This window comes from Doryrhamphus excisus, chromosome 17 (assembly GCF_030265055.1).
Source record: "Doryrhamphus excisus isolate RoL2022-K1 chromosome 17, RoL_Dexc_1.0, whole genome shotgun sequence".
Lineage (NCBI taxonomy): Eukaryota > Metazoa > Chordata > Actinopteri > Syngnathiformes > Syngnathidae > Doryrhamphus > Doryrhamphus excisus.
The window spans coordinates 8,096,208-8,112,953 of record NC_080482.1 but is presented as its reverse complement, the minus strand read 5'-3'; the positions used below and the strand labels follow the sequence as shown (position 1 = coordinate 8,112,953).

At 40.1% G+C, this 16,746-nt stretch overlaps 1 protein-coding gene across 4 annotated transcripts in view; it reads right to left on the bottom strand.

Moving 5' to 3' along the window:
• Nucleotides 1–16,746, bottom strand: part of cadm4 (cell adhesion molecule 4) — a 63,296-nt gene that overhangs the window by 31,678 nt on the left and 14,872 nt on the right. For all 4 annotated transcript variants that reach the window (XM_058054103.1, XM_058054101.1, XM_058054102.1 and 1 more), the window contains exons 3-5: nucleotides 10,857–11,144; nucleotides 8,426–8,587; nucleotides 4,836–4,926 (exon numbers count right to left, since the gene is read on the bottom strand). In XM_058054103.1, coding sequence (XP_057910086.1) covers nucleotides 4,836–4,926; nucleotides 8,426–8,587; nucleotides 10,857–11,144 — 541 coding nt within the window. The remainder of the gene's footprint in view (nucleotides 1–4,835; nucleotides 4,927–8,425; nucleotides 8,588–10,856; nucleotides 11,145–16,746) is intronic.

The following is a 16,746-nucleotide window of genomic DNA, read 5'->3' as shown; positions in this document are numbered from 1 at the left end:
CGACTCAAAATCCAGTGCATCTCTTAAGGTGTCAGGGAGTGAGGTTTACCATCATACTTTTGCATGACGTGGCATCCGTTACAGGTGGATAAAGTATGGCCCATGAGGAGTATGCATGAGTGCTGCCGACATTGGGGAGATGCGGTTAATTGGGGACTAATTGTTAGAATAAAATGTAGATGCAATTATTATAGCGTTAGTTATCACCCTTATATCTATTTGCTTAGACAATAGAAAGTGTTTGAATGTGCTGAAGAAGGAATGTTCCCGTGACCCTGATCAGAGACCCCCAGCGACCCCCAGGTCGTGGAGGTGCCTGGATGCTCCAACAGCAACCCTGCAGATGTTCATGTTAATCTTGCAAGAATGTGCCAAGATAAGAACTCATAAAACAATAAAATTAATTACTCTCACATATACACACACACACACACACGGCGGTCTAGAGGTTAGCACGCAGACCTCACAGCTAGGAGACCAGGGTTCAATTCCACCCTCGGCCATCTCTGTGTGGAGTTTGCATGTTCTCCCCGTGCATGCGTGGGTTTTCTCCGGGTACTCCGGTTTCCTCCCACATTCCAAACACATGCTAGGTTAATTGGTGACTCCAAATTGTCCATAGGTATGAATGTGAGTGTGAATGGTTGTTTGTCTATATGTGCCCTGTGATTGGCTGGCGACCAGTCCAGGGTGTACCCCGCCTCACGCCCGTAGACAGCTGAAAAGCGGTAGAAAATGCATGAAGGAATACAAGTGTCACAGGAGTTTGAACCTGACACTAATGCAAAGTCCACTGGGGTAACTGGGCCGCAACACACCAATATGATTCCAGACCTGACCCCAATTGAGAGCCTGGGGTATCCTCAAGAGGAAGGAAGGAAATCAGACAAGTGCACGGTGTCTAACATCCAACAATCCCACCAGTGGTGCCATCATGTAAGAGTGGAAGAGACCCTAAGACAAACTGTTGTTGTTCGTCAGAATTGTCACTTCTGTATAACAACAAGAACTGAATGGGGAGAACACAAAATACACCTACCCCCCCCCCCCCCCCCCCCCCCCCCCCCCCCCCCCCCCCCCGACAAAGCCTGTCAGATTCTTGCCTGGAATATCCACAGACACTGACACACACACAAACAGGTAAACACACACTGGCAGACATGGACAGAGACAACATTCACACATTGACTCACACAGGAGGACACTGACAAACACACACAGGAGGCGTGAGGATTACAGCGACACCCTGCCGAACAAAGCTGTGTCTGGCTGTGTGTCATGGCTTGCGTTTGTGTGCACAGATTCCCAGTCCCCGACTCATCGAAGTTTCAATCCTTACCAAAGTTTAATTAAACTTTGGGCACAAACTGACAAACACGCATGCATGCGTACGGGGAGGCTAATATCCTGGAAGGAGTTCATCCTTGGCGGACGCTTTGGGTTGTATTCATAAAGCTTTGGAATACATGCTAGCATACATATAATACAAATATCCTCAAACGTTTTATAATCTTATGGACAATTAGTTGCCTAGTGGTTGGATTTCGTTTTAATGTATTCCAACCACGGCCACGCCCACTCCGCTGCGAGTGTTTAACATACAGCCATATGTGTTGGATCCCGAATCTGATCCGGTAGTAGAGACAGTCTCAAGAAAAGAAGTTACCTCTTTAGCATCTTTAGCATCTTTAGCATTTTAGCATCAGTAACCGAATACGGCCGAATTGTGGTGGGAAACAGCTTTAAACAACCCCGTTCCCTGTATGCAAATGCTTTTGCTCCATGACTTACACAAAATAAACACAATTAGGACACTGATAAATTGTTCGGAACTCCAACTGCTCGTGCCTGATGGTGGCGTCATTAGTAATGTGGCTTCACGAGCAAGTAAACAGAGGAGCAGCATTTAGGATAGGGCAAAGAAAGCAGAGCTTGTGGGAAGGCAGAGATCTTATCTACTTCTAGACATGCCCATATAAGGAAATCCGCCTCTGTGTGACATCACAAAGGGGCAGTTTTACCACGCCTTTTGAAAACTGAGCGTTTTGAGTCATCCGAAACTTCTTTCAGGCCTCATGTACAAACGCACAAGCCTCATTATCTGAAACTTTGGCATCATTTAACATGAGAATACAACATTTAAACTACATTTATAGGTCAGAAAAATGGAAAAAGCAATATAGGTCCCCCTGAACACACAAACCTTTTTGTGCAGTAGTTCAAGAGTATTAAGTAGTCTGGTCCCTGGTCATAAGTAATGTTATATTCATGAGGCATTGCCTTGCATGACATTACCTCAACCCGAAGCCATGAATGCAGAGTGGAAAAAAAAGGTCTCCTCCCATTCTGTGCGGAAGTGGTATATTTTTTGCTTCTTACTTCGTCTTTCTTCCCCACTCAGTTTCAAACCAATTCTTAATCCTTTAGGCACTAAAATTTCTGTAGTTTTTACATTGCTCTCTGAAAAGGTTAGTGATAAAAATCATACTTCAAATTAGAAAAATCATCCAAATTCTACTCATCTAATTTGCATATTATGACATTACCAGGCGCAGAATTCGTGGAATTCCCTGTCCCTGTCCTCACTCTACCAATTCATCAAAATGTATGATCACTTCTGATATTTTTCCTCATCTCAAGCAAACCAAGCCATCATCATGCCACTGCTCCTTCAACAACCATTATATACTGCTTTTATTACATGGATAGATACTCCATCTATGTATGTATATATGTATCTATCCATCTATCTACTTAATCGCCCGTTTTATTACAGGTTTGAATTATCACAGGAACAATTTTCCCTGACAAAAAACTACCGTTGTAGCTGTAACCCACGCCGAGCTAAAACTCACTTTTACCGAAACACCACCCAGCACGAGTCTTATTTGAGTCTTAAATGGATTATTTTGCCTTATTATGTCTACTATATTGGGTAATAGGAGTCTAATGGTGACTATAGGGGTGCTATTTTGAGTCTTAAATTGATTATTTTCCCTTATTATGTCTACTATATTGGGTAATAGGAGTCTAAGGGTGACTATAGGGGTGCTATTTCATGTTGAGAGGGTTCTAATAATGTTGCTAAAAACCTATTTAGGGGGCCATGATGTTTTCTATTCTCTAACTATGAGAGTATTCAATTTATAAATAAGGAATCCCATGATTGAGTTCCACCATGGTTGGGTCTGGAACCAATTAGCCACAAAAAAAAAAACAAAAAACGAGGGATTACTTTATATATGTGGGTTGGAGTTTCTCAATTTTTTTCACAAAAAAGTCAGTGAAGCAAAATGACATCATGGTCCTCCTCTTCTTCTTCTTCTCCGACTAATTGATCATTAGCGCATAACAGTGATCAACGGCAAGGGTGTGTGTGTGTGACAGATGTCCGAAGGAGGTCAGCTGGACCATCAGACACACTTTCAGTGAGTGTCCCTGACCACATTTAGTCAATCTTTAGTCAATATGCCTCTCAGCCAGTCCTCATTGTGGATTTGAACAAAGTTATCAAACACATTCATGGATCTTTGCAAGGACACCAAAGTGGTCCTCCAATCCAGAGACAGCGGAATCATGCAGGGGAGTTTTTTTGGGGGGATTTAGGTGTCAGGAAATCAGCTTTGTTTCAAATATCACTCTATTGTTTCTCAATATATATGCATTTCCATAATATATCCTAATGTAGACTGTTATTATCCATGTGCGGCTCCTTGAGGTCTTTCTTCAAGGTAATAAAATCAAGATCAGATCATTTTTATTCATGACTCTTTCTGAGTTTCTAACAATATATCACAATTCCAAAGCACATAATGAATAAATATTTTAATACATTAACGTGTGATAATTGAGATATATTGCACATTTGTAGCTGCATGTAATGATTTAATTATGTCTATTATACTGTATTTTCTCGGACGTAAGGTTCACACAAGGAATGCAATTAGTGGGATATTACTCTACAAAAAAACTAAAAGAGATTTAACATTATTCAGCTGTTAATTAATCTTTCGGCGATACAATGTGGAAATTATATGTGAGGATAATGACAGAGTTTAAAGTTCAGCCCCACCAATCTTATAATAATTGTGGTTTTTATTTGAAATGAATATATTCCTTCAATTGATGTCCACTATGCTACTTGGAAGTTATGTTAAAATAATAAAATTAATAAAATTAAAGATAAAAAATAAGTGGACACATATGATAATATTCATTCATTTTCTATCGTCACGAGGGTTGTGGGTATGCTGGAGCCTATCCCAGCCGTCTTCAGGCGAGAGGCGGGGTACATCCTGGACTGGTCGCCAGCCAATCACAGGGCACATATAGACAAACAACCATTCACACTCACATTCATACCTATGGACAATTTGCAGTCACCAATTAACCTAGCATGTTTTTGGAGATGACACAGAGATGGCCGAGGGTGGAATCGAACTCGGATCTCCAAGCTGTGAGTCTTGTGCGCTAACCACTCAAACACCGTGCAGCCCATATGATAATAATTGAATACCATTTACAAAAAAAAAAACACTTTTGAATGAAAACACAATTTAGAAACTCCTTTATATTTATAATTCATTACAACCAGCTACATCTGAGCAGTGGACCAGCCAGGACAACTCGTTTGTTAGCAATCAATGCAAACATCACTACTCAGCATTATCATAACTGCTCTAATTAAAGCTAAGGGTGTTTCACCAAAATTAGAAAGGACCTTTTCTGTCCTACATTTGAAAGCTCATTATACATATATGGCTGCACCGTGGCCGAGTGGTTAGCATGCACGCCTCACAGTAAGGAGACCCGAGTATACAAACACTGAGACTTACAGAGGATTGGCAGAGACGGAGCAGGTCAGGCTCAGCGAGTCGCCTTCTCGCAAAATGCCAGTGGGAGGGACAATCCTCACGGTTGGTGCAACTGTTTCAGAAGAAAAAGAAGAAAATGGATTAGAAATGAGAATAAAAGAAACAAAATAAGTGACATGGAACAGAAAGGAAACAGCTTCTTGTGGTGTCTTTTTCCACAAGTCCTAACTCCTAACTATATTTTTAAAAAACATAGAAAATAATCTATACCCGAGGTTTGCAAAGGGTGAGGTATTTTTTTTAATGTTTGACTTCAGGGTAGGTGCAACAGCTGTAGAGAAAAAAAAAAGAAGACAAAAGACGAGCAAAAGAAGACAATAATTTAGTTCCTACAGTGAGTGAGAGTCTGTGGTGAGCAGAAAATTATTTTCGAGTCCGGGGAGGACTGTGTTCTCTGAGGGGAGACTCACGGCGCCACACATTAAAAATCCACAGTCTATACATTTTTTATGTGACCACGATAGAAGTACAACAAAGAAAATGTAATCAAAAGGTGTGCCAAGTGCATTTCACAGCATATTATTAAGAAAACGACAAGAAAAGCAAAACAAAAACAAAACTCATAAAGCCATAATATTAGACATATCATCTACATACATGTCTGCACTGACCACACTGTATTTATAAAAGCGTTTAAAATACATCTTAATCAACTTAATCAAAAAAGTTTGTTTCTGGTTTTTAAAACTGAAGTCAAGTAAAATTGAACGCCCCCTAAAAAAACATCAACATTTTAGATGTGAAAACTCTGGCAGAAAAAAACACAAGACAGCTACATTCATTGCCCATTGCCATGGTTGTATTGTGATGTCTGGATTAGCCTGCTGCTGTGTTTAATGTAACTATCAGGAACAGATTACTCGTATCCCACAAGGTGATGTATGCACGTGGTGTATGACGTGCATGACGTTGTCCCTCTGATGTGCAGTCCAGTGGTCCCTTTGCATTTAAAGGCAATGGGAGGCATTCATTTGACTGGTTCATTCATTCATTTTCTACCGCTTTTTCCTCACGAGGGTCGCAGGGGGTGCTGGAACCTATCCCAGCTGTCTTTGGGCGAGAGGCAGGGTACATCCTGGACTGGTCGCCAGCCAATCACAGGGCACATATAGACAAACAACCATTCACACTCACATTCATGCCTATGGATAATTTGGAGTCGCTAATTAACCTAGCATGTTTTTGGAAAATGGGACGAAACTTGAGTACCTGGATAAAACCCACACATACACCGGGATAGGCTCCAGCATACCTCCGCGACCCTAATGAGTATACGACATATCAATTCCCTTTTACCGTACTTTACTTTCTTTCAGGTAAAAAAAAAAGGTTTCTCTTGAACTTTTCTTTTAAAGATAAACATATTAAAAGTCACAATGAAATAAATGGCATTTCAATTGCCATCCAAAATAAATGTCAAATAGCACAGATCAAATAGCCCAAATGCATTAAAAGGCCTTGTGTAGCATCTCATGGATTTTAATGGATGCATTTCTTCCTTTCTGTAGAGAGATGTTATGTTTTACAGTCTGACATTTAGAAAGAGCATGAAACTACTTTGAAATATAAATATATACAGCATTCACCTTGGTATATAATGCGTGTCAGTGATTCGTTTTGGTCAATTATCAATTGAGGTAAAAAAAAAAGAAAAAAAAGAATCAAGGCATTTTATGCAGCTTTCTGCAGAACCGCAGGACCAGGCAACCTTGACTAGGCTGCATGACAAGATTTGTACATATTTCCTTTTAATAACATCGTCTCACACGCAGGGTGGTGCTGAATATCACTACACTAAAATGCTGCATGGTGTACAAATGAGCTCTGATGTTAAAATGAAAAACGAGTCTCTGGCTTTGACACAAATTACTGCCGGTGCTAAAACACTATAATGCTGTAGAAAGCGAAGCAATACAAATTGAATAATCTATGTTTTTAAATCATTCAGGCAGAAAAACATTATGCAAATGACCGGATTGAGGATGGACAGAGAGTGTTTGTGTATAAGCCAGGGTATGTTTAAGCAAAACCCTTGCTAAAGCAGTTTTGGGACACCCTATCTCCTTGCTGGCCTGCACTTACTTTCGCTATCACTTCTATTACTGCAACTTCCCTGATTTGTGGCTTATTTACAGTTCTTTTGTTTATGCCTACCATGCAATGTGGCAGTTATCATGAATAACTTAAGAGAAGGTATTTGCATTAAATAACAACATATTTAATTTGTGCTCATGCATTCACAAAGCCATAATGGGCTTTGACTAAGTAAAATATTTCGAGGCAGCTATCATTAATAACTGTTGGGAAGACACTTATATTAATTATGAGACACATCTACTTTCTGCTTAAGCGGTGGACTTTGTCTTTAATTATATGACACATGCATGCTTGTGCTTATGGAAATGCCTATGCTTGTATTTCAAGTCAATGCTGAAAAAGCATTGGGTTTTGGAATATTTCAAGTCATTCTGTTATTCAGGAGGCAGTGATCATTAATAACTGGTGGGAAGAAATTAATTGTGAGACACATCAACTTCCTGCTGATGCCTGAGCAAAAAAGCACAGCTGGTGGAATTTCACTTTGAATCATTTTCTTTGTTTGTATTACAGAAGGTGGTGGTCATCATGAATAACTAGCAGGCAGACACCTAATTATATGACACATCTATGCTTGTGCTTATGCAAATGCTTATGCTTGTATTTTGAGTCAATGCTAAAAAAGCATTGGGCTTTGGAATATTTCAAGTCATTCATTGTTCTGGAGGCAGTGATCATTAATAACTGGTGGGAAGACATTAATTGTGAGACACATCAACTTCCTGCTGATGCCTGAGCAAAAAAGCACAGCTGGTGGAATTTCACTTTTAATCATTTTCTTAGTTTCTATTAAAGACGGTGGTGCTTATCATAAATAACCATTGGGAAGACACATGCCTTAATTATATGACACATCTACCTTTGTGCTTATGCACAAACAAAAGCACAGTCGCGGACTTTGTGGAATATTTCGAGTCATCCTGTTTAGTTTGGCTATCAATAATAACTGGTGGGAAGGCATTCACGTTAATTTTGAGACACATCTACTGTGCTGATGCTTGAGTAAGAGCCTTTGGATTTGGACTTTGGAGATTATTTCGAGTTTGCATTGTGCAAGATGGTGGTTATTATAAATTACTGGTGGGAAGACACATTTTTTAATTATCTTTGCATTCATGCATGAAGAAAATCACAGTGGGTGGGATTTTACTTGGCTTATTTTGAGTCCTTCTGTTGATTTCTATTGTGAAAGTTTACAGTTATCATATATAACCAGCGAGAATAACAGCTAGGACTTTGTGGATTATTTCAAGAACATCTCATGAAGTTGGCCATTCATGAGTAATTGCCATAGTTGTACAACACATTTCACTTGTTGATGCGCATGAGCAAGAACATGGTGGTGTAAGGTGGCGGTTATCATGAACAACCATCGACAGGAACTATTTTGACTACACCAAATATGGTACAAATTGAGTAGCGTGAGTGCGTCCTAAGTTTACGGAGAGACTCACAGAACACATCCAGACGATAGTGTCGGATCCTCTTCTGGTTTCCCAGCGTCGGGTGGAGTGCCTCGCAGCTCAACGCCGCCCCGTTGTCTTTTCTTTCAACAGGGAGCTGGATGGTGCTGGTGACGCTGAAGGTCTTCCCGTTATCCTGCTGGGATACCACACCTGGGGGAGAAAAGAGAAGATGAGATGATGGGAAGTACAGAAGACAGCCAAAGGACACCGAGAGACCAGTTAGCAGCCTGAACGCCCCCCCTGCTGAGACTTGGAAAATTTTGAGGAAGAAGCAGGAACAAGGCTCCAGAAGTGGAAGTGAGTGACGGGTGAGTTTTTTTTTCAAGGCAGCAGCAGGTGGCTGCAGTGGCGAGGTTTATGGTCAGATGAGACGGAGAAAAACGAGGACAGGATGTGCATTTCTATTCCATGGCAATTATAAATGGTAGAGCTGCTTGTTAGGGAGATGACAAATCAACACACAGAGAGGGAGACGTCAAGGAAGGAGAGTAAAATAAAAGATGCATAAAGAAAGAAAGGACAAAACCTTGTGAGTCCATTTTAGGACAACTTTGATTTTTTTTTTTTTTAATTTGAAAGTGTCCAGAGAAAATTCAAAGACAGGCTTCCTACTTTGTATCAATTTGACCGTTAAATTTATAAATAATAAACTCAAATAAACTCATTAAAAATCAAAAGGAACCTTGCTTCAAAATAGTGGAATTATCTGAAAGTAAATATTGAACACTTGAAAAAAAGCTTGGTTTTATTAAATGAATTGCCTTTTTATATCCACCACCGACAATATAGTGATTAAAATCAATAGGGTTCTTGATCTAACATTAACTGCCATTGTTCAAAACTGGCTTAAATTAATGATGAATAATTAAGTAACGGCTGCACGGCGGACACGTGGTTAGCACGCAGACCTCACAGCTAGGAGACCAGGGTTCAATTCCACCCTCGGCCATCTCTGTGTGGAGTTTGCATGTTCTCCCCGTGCATGCTTGGGTTTTCTACGGTTTCCTCCCACATTCCAAAAACATGCTAGGTTAATTGGCGACTCCAAATTGTCCATAGGTATGAATGTGAGTGTGAATGGTTGTTTGTCTATATGTGCCCTGTGATTGGCTGGCCACCAGTCCAGGGTGTACCCTGCCTCTCGTCCGAAGACAGCTGGGATAGGCTCCAGCACCCCCCGCGACCCTCGAGAGGAAAAGCGGTAGAAAATGAATGAATGAATAATTAAGTAACAAGGAATTCATTGACCAATTCTGTAATTCCTTTGATATTATACACTGATCAAAATAAATAGGGTTCTTGATGTAACACTGAATAAAAACCTACTCATCACTGACTTAATTCAGATTAAAATTCCTATATTTTAGTTAGATCAACTCATAATAAATATGACATATCGATAAAAATCATCAGATTTCTTGATCAAACATTCATTCATTTTCTACCGCTTATCCTCACGAGGGTCGCATGGGTATGCTGGAGCCTATCCCAGCTGTCTTCAAGCGAGAGGCGGGGTACACCCTGGACTGGTCGCCAGCCAATCACAGGGCACATATAGACAAACAACCATTCACACTCACATTCATACCTATGGACAATTTGGAGTCGCCAATTAACCTAGCATGTTTTTGGAATGTGGGAGGAAACCAGAGTACCCGGAGAAAACCCACGCATGCACGGGGAGGACATGCAAACTGGCCGAGGGTGGAATTGAACTTGTGGAATTGAAACTGCGTGCTAACCACTCGAACACCGTGCAGCCTTTGATCAAACAGAAATGGACAAATTTCACATTTGCAAAAAAAATGAATCTAACAGTCTTTTCAAGTTTGAAAACAGGTAGACGTTATAGTTCGGTAACCAGAAATCGATTGACAAATTTGACTTTTGATGTCACTAATTACGATACACGGATCGCAATCAATTGGGTTCTTGAGCCAACATTGAAAATCAATAGAAAAATCTCAAAATCAATAGAGCTCCTGTACTGTACTGCAGGGGAATATTTTATTGTAAAGGTTGAATTTGGGGATCTGTGGCGTGGTGCAAGAAGAATGCCGTCGTTTGACCTTTGACTTATGCTTGTATCGTTAGGAACCTTGCTGTAAAACCAAGCAGTTGCTCTTCATTGTCAATGAAAGATGTTAGTAATGATGTTAGTAATGAGTAGTGTGGTCAAAATGTTAGAGTTTGCCCTTTAACTTTGGCTTGACAATGAAAATATATTATTCAAAATCAACAGGAATCTTGCCCAAGATAAAGAATGAAGCTAGTTAATGACAAATTTCTCATCAGCTACATCATTAAAAATCAGTAACAAACATTTAAAATTCAAAGATGGCGCTCACAATTGTGAGTCTTAGTAAAACAGATGAAAAATCAATAGGAATCTTGCTATGGTACAAAGTTTAACGCCTACCAGGAATCTCACGTCCGTTTCTCATCCATCGAAGCGTCGCTGCTGGCTTACTCCGCGGCGACACGCAGCTGAGCTCCACCTCTCCTCCCTCCATGGCGTCCTGCTTCACCTCCACGGTGGGTGTCTCGGGTGGCACCAAGACGGCCAAGGTTGCCACCTGGTGGTGCGTGTCATCGGTGTAGAGCTGGCAGAAGTAACCGCCCTCATCGGATACGCTCACGTTGGTCAACGTGATGCGCACCAGTCGCTGCGTGAAAAGAACCATCTGGAAGCGGTCGTCTTTGAGGGCTGCAGGGTAAGGGTCACATGATTAAAAATGTTTGAATTAGTACAGTGGTATTTCGTTTAACATCCGCCTTGCTTAGTGCGTTTTTTTTTGGTTAACATCCACAATTTTTGCAACAATTTTTCCTCCTTGGTTAGCATGCAATAACAAACTGTTGTATGTTGTACTGCAGGGTAAGGTCACATGATTAAAAATGTTTAAATTAGTACAGTGGTATTTTGTTTAACGCCTTGCTTAGTGCGTTTTTTTTTTTGGTTAACATCCACAATTTTTGCAACAATTTTTCCTCCTTGGTTAGCATGCAATAACAAACTGTTGTATGTTGTACTGCAGGGTAAGGTCACATGATTAAAAATGTTTAAATTAGTACAGTGGTATTTGGTTTAACGCCTTGTTTAGTGCGTTTTGTTTTGGTTAACATCCATAATTTTTGCAAAAATGTTTCGTCCTTGGTTAGCATGCAATAACAAACTGTTGTATGATGTACTGCAGGGTAAGGTCACATGATTAAAAATGTTTAAATTAGTACAGTGGTATTTCGTTTAACGCCTTGTTTAGTGCGTTTTTTTTGGTTAACATCCACAATTTTTGCAACTATTTTTCCTCCTTGGTTAGCATGCAATAACAAACTGTTGTATGTTGTACTGCAGGGTAAGGTCACATGATTAAAAATGTTTAAATTAGTACAGTGGTATTTCGTTTAACATCCGCCTTGCTTAGTGCGTTTTTTTTTTGGTTAACATCCACAATTTTTGCAACAATTTTTCCTCCTTGGTTAGCATGCAATAACAAACTGTTGTATGTTGTACTGCAGGGTAAGGTCACATGATTAAAAATGTTTAAATTAGTACAGTGGTATTTCGTTCAACGCCTTGCTTAGTGCGTGTTTTTTTTGGTTAACATCCACAATTTTTGCAACAATTTTTCCTCCTTGGTTAGCATGCAATAACAAACTGTTGTATGTTGTACTGCAGGGTAAGGTCACATGATTAAAAATGTTTAAATTAGTACAGTGGTATTTCGTTTAACATCCGCCTTGCTTAGTGCGGTTTTTTTTGGTTAACATCCATAATTTTTGCAACTATTTTTCCTCCTTGGTTAGCATGCAATAACAAACTGTTGTATGTTGTACTGCAGGGTAAGGTCACATGATTAAAAATGTTTCAATTAGTACAGTGGTATTTCGTTTAACGCCTTGCTTAGTGCGTTTTTTTTTGGTTAACATCCACAATTTTTGCAACAATTTTTTCTCCTTGGTTAGCATGCAATAACAAACTGTTGTATGTTGTACGCCAAGAGGAAAACTCACAATATTTTGCCAATCATACATGTCAGTCTTCCGGACAAACAATGGGTCAGTGCGGTAATAGCATATTACTTACAGTTTTGTCAATATTAGCAAACATTTCTATACCCTGCCGTCGATTTTCCCGTCTCTAATTTGAGATGTCACTCCGGCGGAACGAGGAGTTTGTAAAAGTACCTCTGGTCGTGCGTTGATAACACATACATTTGCAGGAAACATTCCCATTCATTCTCTTCCATTAGCACAATTAGCATTTTGGATTGTTTTTCCCGTAAATGACTTTTTGGATTTGGCAAGTTTTCTGGGAAAGTAAACACCTTTTCTTCAAAGTTAGAGGCAGGTTATATTGTCATCGAACGCAGCACAACTGCAGCCAACAGCCAATACGGCTCAAAAGAGTGACAAAAGAGGATTAGATGTGGTAAATATGCAACAATTTTTTCCTTTTGTTAGCTAAGAAAGAGTTGAAACCTCGGTGAAAGGCTGCTAACAAAAAAAGTCTACTAACAATGTAGCACTGGTTCGATGTGTATGGATCGTCGCATTTCCCTGCCCGTCTCTCTTTGCTTTATTTCGCCTTTCGCCACCCGTGAGAAAAACATCTCCTGATGCACCACCACCGCCAGGTCATCTCTTGCAGACTCATTCGTCACAACACCCGCAGTGTAGATATTGGTTTTTTGTGTGTGATAAACTAATAAAAGTATGTAATGTGGCAGACCAAGGCAGGAAATAATACAGATAGGGACGGAAAGCTAGAAGAAATTGGTTTTTACTGCACAGTTCAGGTATGCAGTTTTTTTTACATTTTAATTGTCAGACGTTCTGATATATATCTGACTGTCCTATCGAGATGTCCCAAACTGTCAAGGTTGATATCCGAATGATAAAGTCAACACAGTTTCTATATGATTGTTTCACCAAAATGATCTGCATTCATGAAGAGTTACAAAAACCAATCATATTTATAACCAGGTGCAAATTCATTCATTCATTTTCTACCACTTATGGGTTGCGGGAGGTGCTGGACTGGTCACCACCCAATCACAGGGCACATATAGACAAACAACCATTCACACTCACATTCATACCTATGGACAATTTGGAGTCACCAATTAACCTAGCATGTTTTTGGAATGTTTCCATGTTTCCCCCGTGCATGCGTGGGTTTTCTCCGGGTACTCCGGGTTTCCTCCCACATTCCAAAAACATGCTAGGTTAATTAGCGACTCCAAATTGTCCATAGGTATGAATGTGAGTGTGAATGGTTGTTTGTCTATATGTGCCCTGTGATTGGCTGGCCACCAGTCCCGTACCATTCGTTGTACTGTAAGTTTAGTCTTCATACTATAAGCCTCATTTGCATACTGAGCCCAGTCCATTTGATGACTTCCACCACTCTATGACAGTTATTTGCCCTCCTTTCTCGTAAAAAAAAAACTACGACTACTGTTCGGTGGCTTGCTTGTAAAAGACAAAGTGTAATTTACTACTATTATTTGGCCAGTAAAACACACTTAGAGTCCCTATGGGTGATGCGACAGATGGACGAATGGAAGAGCCCAATGGCAAGTGATGGATTCAACTACGCAAAAAAAGAGACAGATGTCAGCGACTTTCCCCTAAGAGGCTCATATGCGCTTGTGTTTAAACTCTAACCTTGGGAACTTTTTCTACCACTAACACGTTATCCATTCCCTCAACTCACCTCCGTTCCTACCGAAACATCCCAATCACCCCCCTCTTCTGAATAGTCGAAACCTCAAATGCAGCAAGTGTAATCATTTGAGATTACACAGGGTGGAGTGCAGGAATGTCCATTTAAGCGCTCTTCATCAGGAGGGGTTTAACGTCTGGCATTCATGTTGTTGTGTAAAAGAGTCTTCAGCGTTAATTCACTTAACCGCCGCATTACTGATGAGAACATCAAACTACTTATTGGAACACCCGACAAACACTTCAAGGAGAGAGACAGCGAGAGAGAGAGGATGGATATGTAACCGTTCCAAAGTCTCATTGAAGCTGACTAAATGGGAAAGAGACAGATTACCCGATAAGTAGGTAGCTTTAAATGGTTGTTAAAGGCATCGGGTGAAATGTCAATCATAGTAGTCAATATAACGTCACGTTTATATATTGTAAAATAATGTAACGCAGCGTCATGCAGGATAAGGACTCTGCAAAGCAAGATGTTGCAGGTTGGAAGGTTACAAGGTGGCATCGTCATCAAACACTAACTCCCGAATCAGTTGCTCTCCGGTCTTGGTGTGGGCTAGTAGACATCGTAAATACGGTATCGAATGTAGATGCCATGTTTGTCACTGTGGTCTTCTGTGGCCCATGATCGGTGATCTTGATACCGACTAACAATATTGTCCAAAAATCACAAGAGTTCTTAGTGAAAGCCATACTGGGTTTAAACATTAGCCACATATACATGGACCCAAATATTCCAATTGCATTCGGTTTATTTGCTCATTTGTCATTTTTTTGTGCAACTTTGGTAATGGTAATGGTTTTATTTCATTTGAACATACATCAGATTACAATTGAATGCATCACATAATCAGTTCACAGTTCCACATGTCCAAAAGGAGTAGGAAGAAGCAAAGCTTATTAAATCCTACCCCTCCATCTGGTACTTTTGCAATCAGTAACTGTTACATTTGTTCACTTCCTGCTTTCCATAATATAGCATAATACAACATAATATAGTTTTTTTACATTTTTGTCACGTACCGAAGTACGAGGTGATATGAGCATCCAATGACATAATGGGTACCATAGTAACTGTCAATATAGTGATATGTATAGCACATCATGACTGGTTCAAGACTCTTCATCCTTGTATTTAGCAAACATCAACTGCTTGTATTGTTTCTTGAATTGGCTCATCGTTGTGCATTGTTTGAGGGTCTTACTCAATCCATTCCATAGTTTGATTCCACATACTGAAATGCTATGGCTTTTTAACGTAGTCCTAGCATATAAGTGTTTCAAATGTAGTTCTTCCCTGAGATCATATTTCTCCTCTCTTGTAGAGAAGTATAGGATGACATTTTTAGCTAATTGGTTGTTTTTAGAATTATGCATTATTTTAGCTGTTTGAAAATTAAGTATTTGTGATTTTAGAAATAAGGAGTTAGTATGTTCTCTGTAGGCTTTGTATTTAAGATGCAATAATTCAGCTGTGTTATGTGTCGCCGACTACCGTGCAATTCATTGGAAAAAAAGATGGATACACCCAAACGAGAAAGCCCCAGGAATGTGTTTGATTATGGAATTATTCATGCAGTTTACTGGTTATGCATCATTCCCATAATAAATCACATCTAATTTCAAAACAATTGCCACAAACTGGTAAGTTAGTGCAAATAAAAACACTGTTCTCCGACACTTAGCCTCAAGCCAACACATAAACACAAAAATTGTTATTACATTGTAGTCAATGTAATGATTGCAATATTCATAATGACATTTAATATCATCATTATTGCGACACTTTGTCAGATTTTCCCCGGTGTTGTATTTGCCTCTTGTGGTGTCAGTCATTTTCTCCAGACTACTGGGCATACTACTCCGGGGAGTTTAACAATTGTGGTGCTGAGAAGAGGTGATTAAGGTGGAAAGGTGATGTTTACCTCGCCCAATACTCTCCACTGAATCCAATACTGGTCTCATGTCACTTTGTTACAACAGCAAAGGCTACGCTCTAATGAAGAGCTGCTGCTGTGTCCTAAGCTTGTCATCATCATCATGATGGAGGGGTAACGGTGCTTTGTGCACACAGCAGCCATCTGGTATAGCTTGGGAGGTAAATTTAACCAAATCAATTCACTCTTTGGTTATGTTTTTAATGAGGAAATGCATGAATGCCACAGTGAGGACATTTTTTTCAAATAGAGTAGCAAAGAGGAATAAATACAGCAATGTTATTTGTGGTTGATTGTTTATCCGTTTGTTTGTTATGCTAGGAGTCTACTGCGCCCGCGCCAGTTCACGCCATTGCAATTTGCTGTGGCGCCTGGTGTCACCGATAAGATGCCTAGTGGCATGCAGTGGCTCAAACTGGCTCGTGGTGGCCCGTAACGGCGGCAAAATTTGAGTTTGGCGGCAAGAAAATTTAAAAATGTTAAAAATTTTAGTTGCGCCACTTGCATCAAGCAATCAGCGCAAAGTGTGCACTAAGTGGAACCAAATGTCGCAAAAAATCCGCTTATTGGAATCCACTGGAATGTAATGGCGCGAGCCAAGTTGCGCCAATGATGCTAGGATTCCACTGGGCCGGCGCCAGTTCG